The 23,398-nt window shown below is 39.7% G+C and overlaps 4 protein-coding genes across 5 annotated transcripts in view; 2 read left to right on the forward strand and 2 right to left on the reverse strand.

The window, feature by feature from the left end:
• Positions 1 to 5,810, forward strand: part of flna (filamin A, alpha (actin binding protein 280)) — a 52,099-nt gene extending 46,289 nt beyond the window's left edge. For both annotated transcript variants that reach the window (XM_072366677.1, XM_072366678.1), the window contains 10 exons: positions 63 to 215; positions 309 to 431; positions 663 to 929; positions 1,013 to 1,150; positions 1,378 to 1,493; positions 2,802 to 2,934; positions 3,046 to 3,222; positions 3,574 to 3,792; positions 3,886 to 4,083; positions 4,332 to 5,810. In XM_072366677.1, coding sequence (XP_072222778.1) covers positions 63 to 215; positions 309 to 431; positions 663 to 929; positions 1,013 to 1,150; positions 1,378 to 1,493; positions 2,802 to 2,934; positions 3,046 to 3,222; positions 3,574 to 3,792; positions 3,886 to 4,083; positions 4,332 to 4,516 — 1,709 coding nt within the window. In that variant the 3' untranslated portion in view covers positions 4,517 to 5,810. The remainder of the gene's footprint in view (positions 1 to 62; positions 216 to 308; positions 432 to 662; positions 930 to 1,012; positions 1,151 to 1,377; positions 1,494 to 2,801; positions 2,935 to 3,045; positions 3,223 to 3,573; positions 3,793 to 3,885; positions 4,084 to 4,331) is intronic.
• A 3,858-nt stretch (positions 5,811 to 9,668) lies between these two features.
• On the reverse strand, positions 9,669 to 13,698 carry emd (emerin). The gene is made up of 6 exons (XM_072367017.1): positions 13,693 to 13,698; positions 13,329 to 13,446; positions 12,362 to 12,457; positions 10,642 to 10,676; positions 10,516 to 10,541; positions 9,669 to 9,741 (listed from the first exon to the last, which is right to left on the reverse strand). Exons 2-6 carry the CDS (start codon positions 13,408 to 13,410, stop codon positions 9,684 to 9,686), a joined length of 297 nt encoding a protein of 98 aa, XP_072223118.1. The 5' UTR covers positions 13,411 to 13,446; positions 13,693 to 13,698; the 3' UTR covers positions 9,669 to 9,683.
• A 1,831-nt stretch (positions 13,699 to 15,529) lies between these two features.
• Positions 15,530 to 20,356, reverse strand: LOC140271501 (ninjurin-1). The gene is made up of 4 exons (XM_072366745.1): positions 19,954 to 20,356; positions 18,416 to 18,635; positions 15,999 to 16,137; positions 15,530 to 15,916 (listed from the first exon to the last, which is right to left on the reverse strand). The coding sequence occupies exons 1-4, from the start codon at positions 20,014 to 20,016 to the stop codon at positions 15,832 to 15,834; spliced, it is 507 nt and encodes a 168-aa protein (XP_072222846.1). The 5' UTR covers positions 20,017 to 20,356; the 3' UTR covers positions 15,530 to 15,831.
• Positions 20,357 to 22,405: 2,049 nt separating this feature from the next.
• mrpl49 (mitochondrial ribosomal protein L49) lies at positions 22,406 to 23,197 on the forward strand. Its single transcript, XM_072366670.1, has one exon. It carries the CDS (start codon positions 22,441 to 22,443, stop codon positions 22,975 to 22,977), a length of 537 nt encoding a protein of 178 aa, XP_072222771.1. The 5' UTR covers positions 22,406 to 22,440; the 3' UTR covers positions 22,978 to 23,197.
• The last annotated feature ends 201 nt before the right edge of the window (positions 23,198 to 23,398 follow it).

Genomic DNA, 23,398 nt, shown 5'->3' on the forward strand with positions numbered 1-23,398 from the left:
AGCTTTTTGCATTCAGATTTATTTATTTTATTTTACCACTTTCCCATCGCTCTGCCATACAGGATATGGCGGCTTGAGCCTGTCCATCGAGGGGCCCAGCAAAGTAGACATCAACACTGAGGACCAAGAGGATGGCACCCTCAAGGTCACCTACTGCCCCACTGAACCTGGAAATTACATCATCAACATCAAATTTGCTGACCAACATGTGCCAGGTGCCTACCATAAAACTGTTGGGGATTAACAAGCGGAGTTGCTTTTAAATTAAATGAATTAATCACAGTGTGTGTGTGTGTGTGTTCTTACAGGAAGTGCATTCACAGTGAAGGTAACAGGGGAGGGCAGGATGAAGGAGAGTATCACCAGGAAAAAGAGGGCAGCATCAGTTGCTAACGTCGGCAGCCAGTGTGACCTCAGCCTCAAGATCCCAGGTGATTTTTTTTTTATTTTATTTGATTTTTTTCAAAAGGAAATTGTCACATTACAGAACATCTCTCTGCAGCCACATTATGAATTAATTATTAATTGTAACACCAGCAATGTTCTTATCCTTTTTTGGCTCATATAATTGAGCCACAATTATGAAAATTGAAAATAATTTTTTTCTGAGTTGTAAAGGTCTGCTTTCCGTACTTCATGCATGTGTGCGTGTATCTTTTCAGAGATCAGCATAGCGGATATGACTGCTCAGGTGACCAGCCCTTCAGGCCAGATTCACAAGGCAGAAATCATGGAGGGAGAAAACAACACCTACTGCATCCGTTTTGTTCCCACCGAGACGGGTGTGCACACAGTGTGTGTGAAATACAACGGCATGCATGTGCCTGGCAGCCCGTTCCAGTTTACTGTTGGGCCTCTGGGCGAGGGCGGTGCTCATAAGGTTCGTGCTGGAGGGCCGGGCCTGGAGAGAGCAGAGGCTGGAGTGCCAGGTTGGTGTAAAAGGTGCATGTGTGTTGCAGAATGTGTTTTACACCATGTACCTGACTGTTTTTGGCCTCTGTGCTGTGTTTAGCGGAGTTCAGTATTTGGACGAGGGAGGCTGGAGCTGGAGGTCTCAGCATTGCTGTGGAGGGACCGAGCAAGGCTGAAATCACTTTTGAGGACCGCAAGGACGGCTCCAGTGGAGTGTCTTATATTGTGCAGGAGCCTGGTGAGAGGAGACGAGCAAACTGAGCATGTGCTCCACATGAAATTGGTTTAAATGCCTGTGTTTTTGTCATGCTTCACTTAATATTCTGTAGTCATACTTTTAATACCTTGTTGACAGTTTCCTCTTGTTGTTACACATATGTAACACATGTATGCAGTGGAGGATGTTCACCGTTGTGTTCTGTGAGAGACTGTCAGTGGCTCTCTGACCGATCTGTTCCTCTGCAGGTGACTATGAGGTATCTATCCGTTTCAACGATGAGCACATCCCCGACAGCCCCTTCATCGTCCCTGTGGCCTCGCCGTCAGACGACGCTCGTCGCCTCACTGTTGCCAGTCTTCAGGTGAGGCTCTGGGACACGCACACATCCATGTGCGCACATACCAGGCCACAGCGCACTGCCCACAATGCAGCAGCAGTAACTTGTACTTTTATTTGTTGATTTATTTATTTTTGGACTCTACATAAAATTGAAGGAGACAAAAGACTTGGATAAGTGAAGTAGCCAAAGTGGTGATCACCAAGTGATCTCCATGCGAGCCACTCCTCACTGATGCAGCCAATCAACTTAACACTAGCTTGAAGCAACTTTTACACTTAGAAATGTTAAACAAATTTTACATTTCACTAATATGAAATATCATATATCACTAGTGCCTGCTCAATCTAGCAGAGACTTCCATCTATAATCATAAAACCACTAAGGTGCTGACAAACAGTGGACACATCTGCTTCCAACAGGTTTTAAAGTGGAGTACTTTTGTTGCATAATACTCAATGCATAAGTTGGCCATTTTAAGTAACGGCATGACGACTATGAGCCTTGTTTATTCTTATTGGCTCTCTTGCCTGACGGGACCTTTTAGTTCATATATGTTTATGAAGTTCAGCTGGATTGCGGAAGGTGATATTGTCACCTGGATATTGATAATAACCAAATATTAGTTTGTGAGAACTAGAAAATGAAGATTCAACAGTTATTTAAAATTGTTTTCAAGGTGCAAATGTAATAGCCAAATAAGATGCGTGTTCGTGGGTTGAGTTAAAAGATCAACTGCTGCTGCATTATTGGGTAGTGCGAAGGCTTCTGGGATAAAAGAGGACTGTGTGTGTTTCTCGTGCCTCATTCTAAAGGCTCTCAACAGCCTCCCAACTCTGAAAGTGTGACGGGGCGCTAAAGGGTTAAAGAGGTTTGATATGGGCTGTGTTTCCCCTCTGTCTCTGTTTACACTCGCACAAATATACAGAACTGTGTCAGAACTCATTTCTGATGGAAAAAGATGACGTATGGATGGAATAATTCTGGAGATGAGCTTTTACATCGCAGATAAATAAACTCACAAATGCACCACAGGACATGAACACTGGCTCAGTCTTTCAAAATATGGCCCTAGTTCTTTCTTTCCAGCCTTTGTTTAATTTCCACAATTGCTTGACTTCTCTGCCTTTTTCAATGCACAGCCCTCCTCTTTAGCCTTGTTAGCGACCTCCAGGTAAGCTTAACAGTAGTTCCAGTTGTCTGAATGTGATACTTTTGTGGTCATAATGCTGTTAAGTAGATAATATTGACCGGGGGGGAGGAGTGGGACTGGATAGTAATTTGACCGCTGGTGCAGAGTTTTTGAGTGTGTGAGTATGTGTTGTTGAGCAGGAGTCGGGTTTGAAGGTGAACCAGCCAGCATCGTTTGCTGTAAGCCTTAATGGGGCCAAGGGCGTTATTGATGCAAAGGTCCACAGTCCATCTGGAGCACTTGAGGAGTGCTGTGTCACTGAGATTGACCAAGGTAACCCCGTAGAAACTCCATCTGAACATTACCAGACCTCACACTGAACTTAAGCTACATTTTTGGGAGGTTTCATTGGCCATAACTTTCGCCTCCTCTCTGGTTGTATAGATAAGTATGCAGTCCGGTTCATCCCCAGAGAGAATGGTCTCTATCTCATTGATGTGAAGTTCAACGGAAGTCACATCCCAGGTAGTCCATTTAAGATCCGGGTTGGAGAGACGGGCCAGGCCGGTGACCCAGGAATGGTGTCTGCCTATGGACCAGGGCTGGAGGGAGGCACCACAGGTAGCGCACCACCACCTCCACAAAATAAGGATTCCTGCCGTATGTTTTCAGTGTTTTCCAGCTCAGGATAAATATGGATGACTAGGCATGTACACACTGTTGTGTAGTTGCCATATAACTAAGCCAGACCAGGTTTTGGTGTTGTCAAAGGCAAGAAGAATGGTTTGCAATTAAAAATTTCTTCGTCTGAACACTACAGCTGCAAAACATTTCAGCTTGAAGTGCCTTGTAACTGTACCAAATCCTGACGTTAAGCTTGTCTGAGTTATTTAAAAAGTGGAAGTCCATTACAATCTCTTTCCCTGTTCATTGTCAACTCATTTCTCCCTTTTCTGTCTCAATCGGGTGCAGGAACTGCTTGCGAATTTGTGGTTAACACAAGCACCGCAGGCCCCGGGGCTTTAGCCGTGACCATTGACGGGCCCTCCAAGGTGAAGATGGACTGTGTGGAGTGCCCCGAGGGTTATAGAGTCACATACACCCCAATGGCCCCCGGCAACTATCTCATCTCCATCAAATATGGTGGTCCTTACCACATCGTCGGAAGCCCCTTCAAGGCCAAGATCACAGGTCAAGAAGATTCTTTTCTTTTTTTCCCCCAAATGTAAAAGATTAATGGAAATGCCAACATCATCAACTTACACTGTTTTCTCCTTCCTCCAGGTACCAAGCTGGTGTCCAGCCATAGTATGCATGAAACGTCCTCTGTCATGGTTGACCCTGTGACCCGTGCCATCAGCTGTTCTCAGCAGGGTGCTCCCATCAGTTCAGATGCCAGCAAAGTGGTGGCTAAAGGCCCAGGCCTGACCAAAGGCTTTATTGGTCAGAAGAACAACTTCTGTGTTGACTGCAGCAAAGCAGGTGTGTATGGACATTGACAAGTGCATTTTTTTTCTTTCATCCCATTATGACATATATTGGAGGAAAAACTTATCTCTCTCATTCAAATGTAAAAACCTTTTTTTTTTTTTTTTTTTACCAGAAAAATTAATATCATTCTAAAAGCTATAACACAAATACAATGTCGGCATACATAAGTGTGCAGCGATCATGTCATCTCTTGTGAACACCGAGCTCACACCAGTATCATGTCTTGTCTCATCCTGCAGGTCGCAACATGCTCCTGGTTGGCGTGGATGGTCCTAAGGTCCCCTGCGAGGAGATCCTAGTGAAACATACGGGCAATCGCGTGTACAACGTCAGCTACCAGCTCAAAGAGAAGGGAGAGTACATCCTGGTGGTCAAGTGGGGGGATGAGCACATCCCCGGCAGCCCCTACCACATCACCGTTTAAAAACACAGCAAACGCCATGACCAGAAACTTGTACCACTGTTAAAAATCAGCTGCAACTCTGTCTCCAATCCAACTCTTGTTTACAGCCCCAACACCCTCCCATGTTACAAATTAAGATTTCCTATTTGATACCTACTTAAAACTCATGTCAGGCAGATCTGTGTTTTTAATAATCACTGTAATCCAGTTAAGAGGAATGCAGTGAATATTCCTCTGTGGTTATTCACTTCACTTCTTGTTTCTTTCATTCAGTAAACGTAGGGAGGCGAAAGATGCACCTTTTTTATTACTGTAAACCTGCAGTCAGTCGGTTGTGCCTTAGGCTGTTTTAGATTTTCAGCTGTATGTAAACATTAGTGGATTAGTCTAAACTAGCTTAGATTGTCAGGATAACGTAGCAATAGTAGATTTTGGCCCCCTGCTTTGGATGGAAGGTTACTGTTTACACTGGAGGAGCTCTTACATATGATTAAATAATGGATTTATGAGCTACTATATGAACAATCACAGGACTTGGATCAAAGAGTGTCTGGAGTGATGTGCCTTCTTCATGATTGGGTCTTTTGTGTAAGAATGTTGACATGCTTTGATGTAAGACCTTTAATTGTCTGTATAAAAGTCAGCTTGACTGTTACTTGTGCAGGGGTAGCCTTGTATACCCAGTAAATGCTCTGCGCTCACTCTCTCCAGCATGTGGTGTTTATGATGATCTTTAACTAACCCAGTTGTTTAACCTGCTGCTAGTGTGACCCAGTTTTAGCCACTGCTGTTCTTAGTAGTAGGAAACTTGTTACAAATGAAAGGGTATGTGAACAAATGGGAGGAAGCAACTACTGGCTTTCTCATGGTTTGTTTTGCTTGTTCTCTCCCAACACTGCCACTGGGAGATGCCGCTTTCAGTGTGTTAAGACTTGACATCAACATGTGCTCTGCATGTGCTTTAGGTTGTAAAGCTCATTGAGATACAGAAAGGCTCTAAATTCAGGAGATGAAACGTCAGCACGATGTGCAGCGTTTGTGGCAACTCGCTGCCTCGGTGTGGAACTTTTTCTCATAAATTAAAAGGTTTAAAAAGGGAAGTTTCCAACCATGTGCTGGACAGAAGAGTTAAGAGTTGAAGATGTTGTGGTTTGTCATGTCCTGTAAGTACAATGACCAAAAACAAAGAACATAGTGCTTTTCTGTTTTGAATCTCACCTCCTCTCACTTCAGCCTCCACCACATCCACCTCCCTTCGTCCTGCCTGTTCGCTTTGTGCCTAATCTATATTTCAGAAGAAAAGATGAATCTTGTCCAGAATAAAAAGGCTTTAAAAGTGATTGTAAGACAGTATTTTGATACACAATAAAGTATTTTTTCTGTCAGTCTAATGGCTTTGTGTTATCCTTACACTTTAGTTTTAAAGTTTTAAACACAGTGGTGTCAGTGTTCTCTATAAATTAAGTTTTTGCTCTTTGGGAATTTTCAGATGACGTTAAACCTAATGACAGTGAAAACTGGAAGTTACTGGAGTGTGGAGAACCTTTGACAGATCCCCTCTCTGCCTCTAGAGGCTGCTGCAGGAGAAACTCTTTATGTAGCGCTCTGAGCAACAAGCCATCCATGGATTTAAAAAAAACATTGGTTTCAAATATGTAGTTTGATTACATTTTTAATAACTTGAATTATTTTCAGTGTGCTGACTCTCACACTGTATAATGTTGCAATACATACTTTTTGTGTGTGAGGGCAATGTTGCTGAAGCAGTTTAACTGCAACAATTTAATGTATGTGAGGACATTGTGTGCTCTATTAAATGACTAATTAGAATACATACAGGTTGACAAATGGCTGCTATAATACCTCAATATTGATATGGAATTGTCCATGTGCTACTCTGGTTAAGTTACATACTGTAGTTGTGGCTGGCATAAAAACAAACTTGGAGAGGAGATGCAGGTTGCTGTGGTTGGGTTTCAGGATAATGCTTTTGGGCCAGCAACTACACAGTTGAAATACAAAGAAGCCTTTGGCCAGAGCTATGAGCACATGCTGGCTCGCAGGTGGCTCTAATCCCCTGTGACCCAACAATGTAACTGAAGCTAATCTTTTATCAGAAGAGAAAATGTTTGTGAGCCATAAGTATAGTTTTAGTAGAAGAGTAAGGATGATTCTGAGCTTTCTGCCTTTAACATGTGAGGAAGAGGAAATTGCATCTGGTGCATTATGTTGAATAATCAAGTGGTTAACAGAAGCACAGATTGATGTATGGAAGACTGAACAAGAAACAAGCCATGTGAAGCTATTTAAAAGATTTATTATCTTCGGCCAGATTAGATCACTTACACTGTTACCAACATCCTCTGAAAGTTTTAGCTCCTGTCTTTTCAAGTGAGTTTTACTAATGAAAACCTTGTTTTTTTTTGCTCTGTCTATATGAAAGATGTCAATCTGAGCAGTACATATTTGCACTTTAACTCTGCTCTGATACCTAATACGGCTTTAAGAGCTGCTTTTAAGTTAACATACATTACGGCACATACATTTAAGTTTACATACAGTGTAAATAGGATTTTAACTGTATACACCAGTGTTGGGATTATGCTAAATGTAAAATCAAGCAGTTACAACAGCAATGTGTCTGCAATTTAATGAGGAGAAACGTTCTGTGAGAGACCGGGAGACCAAAGTTGTAGACCCCTAAACTTCAGTAGATTCTACATGTAAATTTGGGGTGTTTAAGAGTCCTTTAAGAGTTCAAAAGGTCAGCTGAGTGTTCCTGCTCAGGAGCTGCAAATGGTAAAAAAAATAAAAGTATCCAAAGCTTCTGCACCTATGAATGAAGCTGCTAAAAACACAACCTAACAACTGGGATCAAGGCAACATATGTCAACTGCATAGTGTGCACACTGCTAAATATAGTTTTCAGCAAGCTGTTAAATATTTCAAAGTGGAGACTTTCTCTACTAGCTTTATTCCTGATTGCAGTCTTTTAATCACTACACAGTTCACAAGCGCCCACCACAGAACCTCAAAAATGACTGACTGCTTCCAATCATGCAGTAAACAGTAAAGATGAAAGAAGACCCTGAACTCGTGGTGTTCAAACAGACTGAAAACTGATGATGCGACAGCTGGCATTGCTCAGATGTTACAACAGAAGAACACACACCTACAACTACAAAGTATGCTATAAACAAATGTGTGCCAGACTCGTTTATTGAATAAAGAATCAATTGAAACGGGAACTATCCGTTTTTTTCTGGTGCAATTAGGTAACAAAAGTCTTTCCTTGGTCTTTTATTAAATATCTCTAGTTACGTATTACAGAAAAAGACAAATTTAACAAATGTTTTTGTTAAAGAAATGTTAAAAACTCAACCAGACCGCACAGAATCTAACTGAATTTAAACAGATTGTTCTGTTGAAAAATATATCTCCCATGAATCATTTTCTACCATATGTATGTACATACAATGTCATTTAAAGGAGAGATACACAGCCATAGTGTTGTTGTTTGGTAACATTAAAGTACTCGAGTACTTTAGTCATCTAATAACATAGTTACATCATTATTTTTTGTAGTAATCCTGTAAACTGATTAGTTCTTTTAAAAAGTGATGTTTCCCAACTGTGGGTATGAAACTAGTGATGTATTAAGAATAGTATATAATGTATAAATCAGGAAATGATAAAGAAATTATATTCTATGCAAAAATTAAGTATCCTAATATGGTTGTAGGCTTCTAACAAGTTCAATTTCTGACAAGTACAATCAGATTAAGTAATATTCTGTTTGTCAAGTGTTTTTCTGTAGAAAGAAAGAAAGAAATATTGTTCTATTGTTTCCTAAAGTGAAACGGACAAAATAAACACTGGCTGACGACAATGGACCCTGCAGGATATTTCTAAGACAAAACTCAAATTTATGGAACAATCTTATGAATAATTCTCATAAATTTTTTTATCAGCATGTTCCGAAATATAGGAATAGCGTTGAACCTTCCTACTTTCGAAAATGTAAATGACAAAGTGCATTGGCAAAATAAGTGATTTGCATCCTATCGTGTTTTATAAGAAGCTTTATTGGATTATAATTTTATATCATCGAACATAGAACAGTCACTGGTCTTTTGTCTGTTGGTGAAGTATGATAATAATATGTTTCATGTTCATTACAAATAAGAGATTCAATTTGTCAGAGAGCAGCTGTATAAAAATGAAAAACTCAAATTGAAAAATAAGGAAACAAGGCTTTAAGATATAGTGCAACATTTTATATACCAACGCAGGAAAATTAAAGGAGGGGGTATCGATGCCTGTCTTTAGTTTTCTTGGTATGAACAAGCCTCATGAAAAGACCAAAACGATTTGCATGTGCAAAACCAACCATCAGGTTAAGAAATTCAATTGTTCAAAAAACACCTTGATATTTTTTCCAAAACAGGTGGGAACTGTATTTCTTTGCTGTCACTGAGACGAAAGGACATAATGCATTTGTTGGGGACTAGTTTTGTGGTGCATCCAAACACATTTTATGCCCCTGAATTTAGGGCAACAGGATGGTTTATGTGGAGCAGAGGCAAATATAGACTGCCGTGTATGTGTCTAAGATAATTAGGAACATATCACCCAGTGCAGCACAATTTTTGACGGAAAGTTAAGCTCTGTAGCGCAGACAAATAATGCACGTGAGGCTTTGTAAATACCTTCTAGTTTGTCTCGTTGCGGTCATTAGATGGAACTGGGTGAGACTACAATGGAATGTGGTATCATTAAAGTTCCACAGAAGTCAAACTCAATTGGTATGAGGAATTGGAAGGAAGGATTGTCCTTCTGAAAGCATTTAAGAAAAAAAAATGTCTTCAGTGGAAAAAAACCCCAAACAAATTAGAAAACAAACAGATCTTTAAATCTTAACAATAACTATTCTTATCAAATCTGATGTTATCCCATGTAGTGGTACATGTAGTAACAGACAGCTGCTAAGGCAGATAACAGCAGCAGCGCCAGAATCACCTCCCTCATGTTGCCTCCAGACCTCCCTCTGGTTTGCTGCCTGGATCGCAAAGCCCTGTGATTGGTTGTGTAGCTGATCTGGACAGCAGGACTGAAGCGCAGGAGGGAAGATTTAGAAAAGAAGCTTAACTGTTTTGCTCGAACAAGCTGCTAGATCAGGCTTCAAAACTCACTCTGTGCTTTGGTCCAAGCATTCATCTTGATCAGCATTGCCTCTTTGTTTCAACCTGAGTGGAGGAATAATTTGTAAACAACGATTCACTTACAAGGATTCCAAATTTTATTTGAGAGACAGAATTTAGCACATTTTCCACAAAAGGTTGATAAATTAGGGCTCAAAGACCCGCTGAGGCAACAAAGCTATAAACCACGCCACTGTGCGTCCCTGTGTTTTCATCCATTTAATGGGAACTTTTCTTTGTCACTGAATAGAGAAGTTATATCAAGCTCAGTGAATAAACAATTATTGTATCCTCATCACAAGGTAATGGTACGGGCTATGCCATATATTCACAAACAGAGTAGTGGTTATCAAACGATCTGCGATCTTCTGTGCTGCTTTCTGGTTGTTGCATAGACATCTAGACAAATAGACATCTCTTTGGCCTGATAAAATAGTAGTGAAGCTACTTGTTCTTCAATTGAACAATAATATATTCCAATAGATATGCCTTATGCTTGCTGATTCTACTTTGCTGTGTCTAATGTCTAATTCGGAATGCAATTGTTGCAACTGAATAATGTGACCCATAGAAGAGCCTCCCACTGTTCAACAGCAACTTTATGCCCCTAAACAGGTTATTCAGGATGCATTCTCTCACTTTTTGTGTAAAACTGTCTGCACACCAGCTAATGGAGTCCTCCTCTCTAAACTGCCTTTGAAGGAAAAAGATGAAGTTTTATGGGTTGAAGTACAGGGTTGGCAAATGCATTATGTAAATAGAGCGTCCCCATGGGGATAATAGAAAGAAAATTGTGTTGTGCGTGTTAAAACTACTCACGTATTGGCATAGACCTCGTGTCTCCTCTGTTGAATTGAAAGAAGTAGTGTTTGAGAGGTGAGTTATAAGTTCAAGGGAAGAGAAGGTTGGCACAGACATAGTGACAAGCAGATAATCAGGACTCACCGGACTGCGGTATGTGATGTAAGTAATTTCTTCCTCTGCAAAGAAAACAAACAAAGGCACTTTTTTTTTTTTTTACCTCCATGACACCAATTCCACTGTATTAATTTATTCATTTGTAAGAATACATCCCAGTGTCCAAGTCTATAATTCATATATTCACTGTTGCCCCACAGCAAAAGGGTTCCTGGTACAAATCCCAGCTGGGGTCATTCTGTGCTGAGCTTGCATGTTCTACCCCATGTATGTGTGGGTTATCTCCAGGTACTCCGGCTTACTCCAGTCATCCAAAAACATGCATGTCAGGTTAATTGGTGACTCTAAATTGATCATAAGCGTGAGTTTGAGCGTGCACAGTGGTTTGTCTCGTTTTTCTGTGGCCCTGTGATGGACTGGTGACCTATCCAGGGTGTCCCCCGCCTGTCCCCTAAAGACAGCTGGGACAGGCTCCACCCCCGCCGACCCAGAATTGGATTAAGCAAGTATAGAAAATGGATGGGTATACATATCATTTAAAAACATGGTTGATGAAAAAAGGTGAAGAAACTTCTTATAGAACCATTATTACTGCTAATGGATGAATGACTAAATTAACATATCGTTCATTCTGAGTACTGAGTAATCAGAAGTGAAACTATTTTTCCACAAACATGTGGAGACACTAGGAATGCTTATTTATGCTCTTCATAGGTGGAGATAATGCGATTGCTGCAAGAATATACAAATACGACAATGCCGATTTTCATGAAAATTGGTGGCAAGGTAAAGGATGTAAAAATTAGAGCACATTAGATGTTGGTGTATAGACAAGGTGAAGATACACCACACAGTGTTGCATGAGGCAGCTCAGCAGTGAAAGTGGTTAACCCTCAGTTGGGAGGTCGTGGATCAAACCAACAAGTCAACATGTCATAGTATATTAGGGCAACATAATTAATGATTTAGATTCATAAAGATTTGTTCCATATCAAATCTGATGGTGCAGAGAAGAGATTGAGATGGGAGAGGAGAGAAAAAAAAAGGTCCTTTCTGATTAAACAAATAATTTTATTGTGAATAAAACATCACCAGGGAAGAGGCCAGGTGTCCCAAAACCATATACTGGACTGTGTACTGACCCTGATGCTCCACTATTGATTAAATTCTTGGCTTTTGTAAACTTTTTGGTCCGAGTAGATGTCATTTGCATGAGGTCTAACACGAGGAACCTCATTAACAGGTGTTCAGAGGCTGAGTGAAAGATGTGCTTCTTAACAAACCGGTGCTGTGCTGAAATCTGATGCCCTCCAAAATTCAACCCCCTTTTTCGGCTTACTTTTCAAAATAAAGCAATAAAACCTTCCGAAACAGTCAGCTGTATGTTCATTTTAAGGAGCAACATGAAATGGTGTTGCAGAAGTTGCTATAATGATAATGTAGATCAGCTGTTATCTCGTGAATATTAGTATTTTTACTTGCAATGAGTAAAATTAGCATTTGACTAGGAAGAGATGTATTTAGACAGGATTTTTTCTGTTAGTCCTATAGCCTTTGCTTGAAAACATGAACCTTGAGGTCGGTATGCAGGGTCCACACATACTAAACACAGCTTCAGTGCAAGCAGTATCATCACACAAACAAAATAATGACCCGCCCAGCAACCCAAAATTCAACATAGAGTGGTACCAACCTCATATTGTTCATATTCTATAACTGAACAACCTGCCAAGTGACACAATCCTACCTTCTTCTCTGTAGAAGGTCTTATCAGAAGACTGCTTTACAGGAACCTTCGCCATGGCCTGTTCAAGCTTCTTCTGATAAAGCTCCCGAGTGGAATCTATCTCACAAGAACACATAAAAACTACTTCAGTAAGTTAAGAAAAAAGTGGGTAAGGGGCTGAGGGCTGCAGTTAAAGACTGTTGGCATCATTGAGAGCAAAAGGTGTGTTCAGGAAGGCAGCACTGTTATATACAGGAAGTGCCAATTGGGCCATACCAAGCACGGCTCCATCATAGGGGGTAAAAGAGTCATTTATCTTAAATATTGTGTATTTTCTTTAATCTATGACTTTCATATGTGCTTAGTTTTGTGTTTGATTACTATTCATTTGAGGAAACTATTAAACTAACTGTTGGTTTTGTTTCTTTGTTGCTGGATTACTTGTTAGTATTTGTTTCTCCTTATGTGTCAGACTGGTCTGATCAGGCAGTATTCAAGTCCCCTTTGTTTTCTCGTGTGTTAGGTGAGTTTTATTCTGTTGAGCAGTTAGTTTGGAGTTACTTTGTTATGACTCGAGTTTAGTTCTGTTCACTTGACCTCTTTTAAGTTAATTGCTTTATGCATTTTCTTTTTTCATTTTTGGGGTTTAATAAAATCCACTTTTCCCCAAATTATCACTTTGTCCTCATGTCTAACCAGCTCAGTCCCTCACATTCCCCGTGATAAATGTGCAAGTGAATAAATGGGAGTTTACATATCTTGTTGAGGTCGGTGTGCAAGATTTAGCATATTGACTTTTACAAAGAAACAAATGATTAAAAGTAAAGCAACAGTCAAGTGTAAACTAGATAAGCAGCTTGGAATTATCTCTTATAGAGTTATATCAATAACTATGTTGAAAACAGATTAACAATCTGACTCTGTGCTGTACATACATATATACATATCAACTTATACACATATAGCACTCTTTTCATATGAATCATACCGACTATGGGTCCATGTTCGATGCCAAACTCAGTAAGCAAGCTCTGGATCTCAGCATCACTTTTATCACTCAGAGACATCATGAAGACGGATAAGAAGGAGACTTGTGAAATACGCTGCTAAAAAAGCAGAAGTCCAACAGGAATTCCCGCTGTTAGTTGTTCATTTGAAAGACAAATCAGTAATTAATGGTATAAGGCAAAGTTTGAAATGTTAAATATTATATAATAATATAAACATATTAAATATTAATTTCAACTGTATGGCTTCATTAATCATCCATGAGTAATACATAAAACAGTAGCTTTAATTAAAAATGCTCATTCCATTGTTCAACACGTTGGAAGTAAGAAGATTTGACTCACCTTTGAAGAAAGTCAAGAGTCTTGTGAAGTCTCCCTGAAAATCAGGAAGGGAGTTGAGTTGAGAGTTGTACAGCTGCAAAGTGGGCGTAACCAGAGAGATTACGCCCACTCTGGGGACTGAATGTCAGGCAGAGTTGCTACATATTCAGATTATGACACTTTGGTTTTCCATAATCCCCCAATTACAACACTGACAGTGCGCTGATTATGGGCTTTATAGAAAGTGGAAATGGTTGTAATTACCCACCTTGTAGCACCATTTGGCATGTAATAGATCACCATTTCTACTGCATGCTTAAAACATTCTACCACACACTAAAAAAGCACCTTCTGGTGCTTATCATGTACTTTTTTACTTTGTTTATGCAGCCTAGACAAACTTTATATGCACTCAGGCATGATATTTTATTTTATTTTGCTTTCAAGATATCAGGTCATACAAATGATTAATTGATTAGGATTTTTTTTTTTTTAAAACACAAGAATACCAGCGTAATTGTATCAGCAATTGTTCATTCATGTATGCTGTTACTATAACAATCCTGAGGGTGGCAACAGAGGACATTTTTCTCATGCTATTTGACCAGATATAATCAGCTTGGTGAACTAAAGTCATTCAAATCAAAATCACCAATTCAGCATTTGTCAAAGATTTACAAATGTTGTTGTAGTCAAACCGCTCCTTTATTAATGTGTAAAGTATGCTATATTTTCTTTCTGTAGGAGGTTGAGTCAATTCACTTTTCTTCTTTTTTTTTTCTACCCTTGACACAGTTTTTATGGAATATTAGTTAACTGGATCAACTTGAATCAAATTGCTCAGCTAAAACAACGAGAGGAGACTTGAAAGAAACCTTCAAGCAAAAATGAGAAAATCTCATAAACCAATGTTTTATTCACAATAAACTTTAAATCCTGAAAGTGAAACATTTCACCATCTTCTGAAAAATCTTGAATTGGATGGCAGTAATACATCTATTTTAACAACAGTCTGTAAACATCTGGGTTGTTGGACCTTTGGGAGAGGAGAGTCCTGAATCTTTGTCATATTTTGTACTTCATGAAATGCCAAATGTTTTCAGTTTGTGAAAGGTCTGGACTGCAGGCCGACCATCCACCAACCAGCCTCCACTACAAAGCCATGCTGTTGGAATAGATACAGTATGTGGTTTAACATTGTCTTGCAAAAATATGCAAGTTTTTCCCTGAAAAAGACATAAGTGGGAGCAAACATTGCTCTAAATCCTTTATATACTTTTCAGCATTGACAATGCTTCTCCAGATGTGCAAGTTGCCAGTTTCACAGACATCGATGCACCCCCACACCAGCAGAGTTGTTGGCTTTTGGAATGAGTGCTGATAACAAACTGGATGGCCCCTCTCCTGTTTAGTCTTGAGGACGTGGTGTCCATGATTTCCAAAAATGAAATTCTGAATTTAGATTTGTCTAACGACAGGACAGTCAGTCCATTTTAAATTAGCCGTCAGTGCATTTTGTGAGGAGAAGCACCTATAGGGTGTAAAATGCTCCTTTTAAACCTGTGCACAGAGCCTGAAAAGGAAAGCCTGGGTCAACAAATAAAGATCAGAACCATTAACAAGATTGAGGTTGGTTGAGCCTACAAACACAAAGAAAGTGTACAGTATACACCCCTCAGATCTATTATCAGGGAGCATTGTGCAAGTAATATCATGATAGATGAACATCTTCTTAAAACACTGATGATGAGAGAATTCCTTGGGAATATAAAGCTTAAGATCTGCATGACACACACACATATATACAGATTGCCACTGTACTCTGCAGGTGCAATTAACTTTTTTTGGTTACCAGAGGGGTTACTGTTTGAGATACAGTAGAGTTCATTGATATGTCTACTCAAAGAAAGGCAGTTTTAAAGTATATAAACAATGTTTTCGGTTGTCGGTCTTTGGTGGAGCTGTGAACTGAGATGCATGCTGACTGATGTTTGTATTCCTTCAAGCGACCCATTAAAATCCATTCAGGAGTTAAAGGTTTGGTCCAGCCAGTGAAACTCAAACAAGTCAAGGTTTGGATAGCTCCCACAGAAGGTACAGAAAGGATGCTGACCCGCCACAACCTTCAAAAGATAACTAAGTTTTGGTCCAAAGTGTGGTCTAAATTCCACCAGTGATGTTCAGGTTTACGGGCAGGGGGGAGAGCTTAGGTTCTGGTATTGGTATGACCGCAGCAGGCGATGCACTGTGAAGGGAAAACAAATAAGGAATTATAGAAATAAGAGACAAAACACATTTTTTTCAGTGTATATTCTAAGAATACCTACGTGACGGTATGCCCCTGAAATCCAAGTGCTGTGATGAAGATGTTGATCAGGACTGTAAAGAAGACAAAAACTGTGGCCGCGTTGTTCATACTGTTCAGCTTTGCATGTTTCCGTCCATCATTCAGATCGTACTTCACTGCTGGCATAAAATGACAGCAACGCAGCAAAAATTACTACAGTACCATGTGAAGGATTTTACAACCTCTGGATTTTTCCTATTTTGTTGTATTTGTTGTATTTTGTTGTATTTAAATTAATGCTTTGGGTTTGAACGTGATGGGCCTCCATATAAAAGTCCAAATTAATGACGAAAAAAATATTTTAAAAGTTATATAAGTTAATAAGTGAGTTTGTTTTGAAGCCCTGAAGTACCATCTTCTGCTGTCAATTACTTTTCGAAGTCACTGAATCAGCTCAATTAAGTTCACCCGTGTGCAATCCAAGTGTCACATGACCTCCAAGAGTCAAAGCTCTAGATAAATACAGGTTAGGGTTGGGTTATAAATAAATAAATAAAAAATAAAAAACTGAATATTTCTAGGAGCACCATTAAATCCATTGTTAAGAAACAGGAGGAATATGGCACAGCAACAATCCTGGTCTAGACAGAGAAATTAAGAAAAGGCATCTTTGAAGATCACAACAAGACATTAGAGGCTCCCTGAACATGTGGAAGACAATAGTCTGGTCAGATGTGACTAAAAGTTAACTTTTTGGCTATAAAAAAAAAACGACCCAGAGAACACCTTCCCCACAGTAACGCATGGTGGTGGCAGCATCATAATGTGTGGATGTTTCTCATTAGCAGGGCCTTGGAAATTGGTCAGAGATTAAGAAGATGGTGCTAAATACAGGCAAGTTCTTGAGGAAAACCTGTTTGAGTCTTCCAGAACGGAAGCTTACCTTTCAGAATGACAACAACACTCAGCATACTGCTAAACCTAAAGGGTGGTTTGCTGGAAAATGCTGGAATGTCTTGGAATGGCCTTAATAACACAGACCTTTATCCAATTGAAAATTTGTGGTATGACTTAAAGATGGTAAATATGAGCAAAATCCATCAAGTTTGAGCAAGCAACAGGCTAAATTCCTGTGTCTAGATGGACCAAACTTATAATGACATACCTCAGTGTCTTACTTTTTAAGAACTTCTTTACCACCCTTTTTCTTTTAATCTCACTTCATGAATTTGTACTAAAGTCTAAGTCTATTAACTAAAAGCTCATAACATATCCATTTAGTTTATAAATCAACAAAATAGGAAAATGCCAGTAAATGTGTACTTAAAAGTAGAAAATAGACATTGCCGACTGGATGCTGGTTCAACCCCTCCACGTTAGTGGATGGGAATAATAAATCAAAGCACACGTTGACGGTTTTTCCAAGTGTGTTTCCATCATTCTCAGCTGATCAGTTTCTAATTTTTTGGATCTGTTTGATTCGTTTAGGTATTTGACCTGACAGAAATATTGTTTACGGTTATAATTGAATTAAGTTGTGATGGGAGCACTGGGAGAGGTTTGTGTTTTGTGGGTTTTTTCTCTACTCTTGATTATGTTTCATCTCTCATTAGAAAAGGCTTTTTCAGTTCTATACCAGTAGGTGGGGAGTGATGCACACATTCTGAAAAGAGAAGACAAACTTGTCAATAAAGAAGTCAAGGAAGCCATCTATGTTAAACTGGAAGAACCATCTTCAATCAGAGGGGGTGGTCTCAGGTATCACCTTTCCAGCACTTACAATGCAGCCTTGACTCTCTTCCCTAGGCGTTTTCACAACCATTCATGTGTTTGATCTAGTGATGAAAACTTGCTTGTTCGGATATGTAAACAACTCACAAATGAGAATGACCTCCACAATCCATTCATTGGTCAGGTGGTTCAGTGACACAAACGTGATCTTAACGACTCGCCAAGTGCGAACGGCTGCTCCACAACTTATAAGCTGATACTCCCCACTAACTGGTTTAGAACTGAAAGAAACTTTTGGATGAGAGGCACCATGTCTTCTAGAATCAAGAAAAAGAAGTTACCCTTATTTTTGTTTGTTATACAAACTGGTTGGGGCACACCAAAAGACAGCAAAGCACTGTTGTTCTCCAGTTTCAGTCAAAAGCAGAAAGAAAAATTTCTGGCACAATCTTTTTTTTTTTTTCAACCACAGGAAACTGGAGTTCAAAGCTCCAGCACCAGAAAGAAAAACCCAATTTTAATATAAACTATAAGTCCAACATGTTTCAGCTTGAGGACTTCACCGGCTTGATTTGTTTTCGAGTTGGTCAAGCCTTTGTGTGCAAGTCTTTGACTTTTTTTTACTGTGCACTCTTCTTCAAATAAAAAAATCTGTATTGACAGTGCAAGAATTATGCTTGAAGAGAAATCAAAACAGTGAAATGATAAAACGTCTGGGTCACTTGCCAATAAAGACGAGCAGCAGCCCCACTATGACCTGCAATGATATGGACAGAGCCAGCAGGACAATGAGGGGGATGTAGAAACGGTACTGGGGCCCCACATAGAGGATGGTCTTTAGCTGGGAAGAGTTGGCCATCAACAAGGCGACGTCTAACATGCTCTGAGCTGCACTCTTCTTCGTGGCATAGTGATTCATGTCCATGTGGCGTATCAGTTGAGCAGACTGTAAGAGTAGAGAGGAGAGGGTGGAGGCTGATAAAAGTTTGTACAACATTACAGCCTCTTACAGGACCATATGAACAGATTTAGTAATTTCCTGTATCACAAGGTCTTTCTTTTGTTCTCTTGTACAGGTCTGACTGCTATAGCTACACGTGTCACAATGGAATTTTTCTAAACAGAGACCATTATGTAGTTTATTACTTTGTGAATGGGTGTAGCCATGAGATGAGAGATGGAAATGGTAATGTGACAGATGATGACTCACCAAGGCAGAAGAAAGAGGGAGAAGCAACAAGACTCAACATGTGCTGTGATTTCTGTCCATATCTATAGAAACCTTGTTTGCCACACAAGCAAAGACATGCCGGTGCAAGGAGAAATGCATAAAAGCTATGGAGTGTTAAAACAGCTGGTCATAGAGCTGAAACAAGCTCTAAATCTGAAGGTAAATCTTTGTATCGCTCGGAACCACTGATAGAAATTTACTTTTAAAACCACATAATGGCAAAGGCATTTTTTTGGCACTCAAACAAATGGTACATCACACATGGGTGCAGCTCTCACTAGTCAAAAATGTGCACGTTTATCTCCACCCACAGCAGACAAGTGTGGAAGTAAACACTGGTTTTACACAGGCTTGTGTAATCACTCAAATTCCTATAGAGAGACTAGTAGCCTGGTTCTCAAGATCAGGGGTTAAGACCTGCACAAGAGGTCACTATAGCCAAAGATCTTCTTTTTCTTTCATTTTGAATTCCCTTTAAGGGCGTTTTCTAAGCACCTATTTATACTTTTCATTGCAGGAAAAGCACATAGGAAGTATAAAACAGTTTTGCCTAAAGATATGAGTCATCTCAGCACTTTTTCTGGGAGCATTAGCAGGAACCACTGATGGCGCCACAGACGAAAGCTGACATATGATTTAGGACATCTTTTGAAAATAGTTAACAACTCCAGGAAAAATAAGAGGATATATTCTAAATAATATCCATCTATGACCAACAATGCAAACAGTTCTATGACATCTGTAAGCAGTTAATAGCTGATGGGTTATTTTTTGTTATTTAAACTGGATTGTGTGCTGATAACATTTAGAGTGGTTATTTTCTATTTTGTGAGAATGACAAATGAGGCCATCTGCTAAACATTCTGATGTAAACCTGAGTGCTTTTTCTAAGAGCGTGAAGTCATTTTTAGAATAAGTTAAAAGAGCAGAGATGATACGCAACTTGTTCCTGAATATAAGACAGTGCAGCTTTTGCCTTTGGTTAAAACATGGTGGCTCTGAAGAGCAGATAATTGGGTAGTTTGGCTCTTACCTCAACGTCATCCAGTTTATTCAGAGGTATACCCTCCCCCTTCTGTCTGCGTTCCTCATCCATGTTCCTCTCTTTGATTACTGTCCAACAGTTCCCAATAAACTGTCTTGCTGCTGTTGTAGGGAAGAGGTTTCACTTGTCATAGTGAAAAATGAGAAAGTAGGCAGAACAAATAAGTCTGGCAGCTCCTCCCATTTCAGGCATTTTTACTCCTCCTACAGTCTTTTCACTTTTAACGTCACTGCCAAATGTATCCTCCACCTCTTTAGTTGTTCTTAAAGAAAGAGGTTTGTGCTTATCTGGCTTTGGTGTACCTTTTGTAATGTCCTGATGACGTGTTGTTGATCACACCATTAGAATTATCTCTGCAAGCAACAGCATTCATAAAGGTTAATGCACTCTGATTAATTCTGGTTGAAACAGTTGAGTTAAAAAAAAAAGCAAACTTGCTCATGCGTCTAATACATTCAACATGTCTTGTTATCTTATTTACAATTAGATTATAAACTGTGAGACAAACTGAAGAAAAGGGTAAAAAATATGAATAAAATTACACAAAGGAATGGAAATAAGAGGTCAATCCACACTTCAGAAAAGTTGGGAAGTTTTCTGAAATGCAGCAAAAACTTTCATCTATAATTCATTCATTTCTTCGACACTTTACTTACTTGACACATATACAAAGATGCTGGATGACCTTCAAGGCATCAGGCAACACTGCATCAAAAACAGTCATGCCACCATGATCAATAAATGGGCTCAGGAGTACCATAGAAAGCCATTTTCACTCAACACAGTCCATCTTGCATCCAGAAATGTAACCTCAAAGTGTATTACATAAGGAAAGAACCTTATAACAAGTGTGCGGAAACACAGCCAAGCTTCTGGACACAAGCTAATCTGTCATATTAATTGAAATTGTGTTGAGATATATGCTTTGTTCAATCAGGCCAAAATGATTTTCTATCTTTTGATTTGCTAAATATGTGCATGTTTGATCTAGTGCAGGAAAGTGCCAGTAAATGTCATCATATGTCAGCTTTCGTCTGTGGCGCCATCAGTGGTTCTTGCTAATGCTCCCAGAAAAAGTGCTGAGATTACTCATATCCTATGTGCTTTTCCTGCAATGAAAAGTAGAAATAGTTTCTTAGAAACGCCCTTAAAGGGACTTTTTATTATTGCATTTCATCTTCAAGAATTAACAATCTTTATCCATGACTGCTAAAGAGGTACTGCAGAGTGTCATATGTTTATCTCTATAACAACGCTGCACGGTATTTAAAAGAATACCCACATACCAATGTTGGTAGCAATACTGTACGCATTTGTAGTGTAATTTACCAATATGTTCTTATTCAGACGTTGTGTTATTTTGTCATATGAATCAGCATTTGTGAAATATTTCCTAGTTCTTATAAGTACTTAAAAGTAACATAGAACAATAAATGCATTTCAGTGTAGAGGAGAATTAAATCAAACTGCATGTGAGACTTACAAAGAACAGAACATCGAAAGGATGTCTATTGTATAGTCTTTAGTTTGTCTCCACTGAGAGTACTGATGTACGTTGTCCCAGCCAACAGTTACCCTGAGGGAACATTTCCAAGAAGTTTTTCAAAAGCTCACATGGTCAAAGCTGCCAGTAATTCTGAGAGAAACTTCAGAAAGTGTTCCCTATGGGTTCCCTAAAAGTCACGTGAGAAGACTGCTTGTTATTTAGCAGGCAATGTTGCCTATAAAATTAAAAAGCGTAATGCGCCGTGTAGCGTTTCAAATTGTATAAACTAAGATGTGCGCTATGAGTATGTGTGTGTCTGTGTGTGTGTGTGTGTCTGTGTGAATATGGCTTATAGTGTAAAAACACAGTGGTCAAATAGACTAGAAAAGCGCTACATAAGTCTATTTTTACCATTTAACTTTTAGGGTATCTTCAGGAAACAATGATTGGGTTCCCTAAATGTCACACTGTGAAAGTTGCCTGTAGATTTTAGGAAACCTTCAAGAAATGTTCCCAAGAGCTCCCTCAACGTAACATTTTGAAAGCTGCATATGAACAATCAGAGAACATTCAAAGAAGATATATTTTTTCCCTAATCGCAAACTTTTTGTAAATGTTTAGAACACTTTCCATCTCAACATTCAGGGAATGTTTACTTGGCATTCAAGTAAAAGTTTTTAAAAGGTGCAAATATTTCATGGTCATAAGACTTGGCTTAATGTGGGCTAATTGAGTTTTTTTTTTGTTTTGAAGGAGACTTTTTTTTTTTTTAAATAGGCCAAATAATTAAAAAATATAGTCTATAAGGTCCCATAGCACAGTTGAACAAGTGACAGTATTTTAAATAACATTAAAGAAAATACAATACGTGTGGTTTAAACTATACTGGACGTATATATGTCTATGACTAAAACGCTAAAAGCTCCGATTCCTCGTTACCGGAAGTTGTATTCTTCTTCCGGGTCGCCAACCTAAATACACAACACAAGATGGCGGCATCCTTCACCCTTCGGTCGACGGTGCTCCGCAGGGCGCTCCGAGGAGCTTGTTACCTGCATAACCGCTCATCAGCTGCTCCAGGGGCTGTCGCCGGGCTGAGGTTTGTTTCAAACTCAGCTCCGCAACACAATAAGACGGTGATATTAGAGTCCACGGAGGAGTACAAGTTCGTAGAACGGCTCATTCCACCATCACGAGTCCCCGACCCGCCTAAGCACGCCGGTCCCACCCCATCTGGCTGGGCTCCTCCGGCAGATTCACCGCCGCCTCTGCCGTACATGATCCGACGCTCCCGCATGCACAACATCCCGGTTTACACCGACCTGACACACGGCAATCGCAAGATGACGCTGGTGCGGAAAGTAGAAGGGGACATTTGGGCTCTGGAGAAGGACGTGAAGCAGTACCTCAAGGAGGTGACGGGGAAAGAGCTTCCCACGCAAGTCAACGAGGTTACCATGACGCTGAAGGTGAAAGGGCACTTTGACAAAGAACTGAAGGACTGGCTGGTCAGCAAAGGCTTCTGACCGAGGAGAGAACGCACCTGCCTGAACTGCCACATCCATCCTGTGGTGGCACAGAGGACTAAAAACACCAAGAAACTTTGTTGTACACCTTCTAAACCTGGCTCAGCTTAAGGGCAGAGGTCTGCTTCTACCATCTCAATGAACTCTGACACCCTGTAATCATGCTGTTGAACTGTAAATACTTCTTTATCTCCAACATTAAACATAAAAGCATTGCCAACCCTGTTGTGTATTCATTGCAGTGGCTGTGTGAAACCCAGTGTCTAAAACTCATTCCACACAGCAAATCCTTTAATAAGTGATGCCGGAAACTCACCACAACCACTTCCTTTACATACTTAAGACTACAGGTCCAAAATGATCACTAAATAAATGACATCTGACAACCTTAAACCTGCTGGGTTTGTAACATAAATATTTA

The sequence above is a fragment of the Leuresthes tenuis genome, unplaced genomic scaffold (assembly GCF_036924035.1).
Source record: "Leuresthes tenuis unplaced genomic scaffold, fLeuTen1.0.hap1 SCAF_16, whole genome shotgun sequence".
NCBI lineage: Eukaryota > Metazoa > Chordata > Actinopteri > Atheriniformes > Atherinopsidae > Leuresthes > Leuresthes tenuis.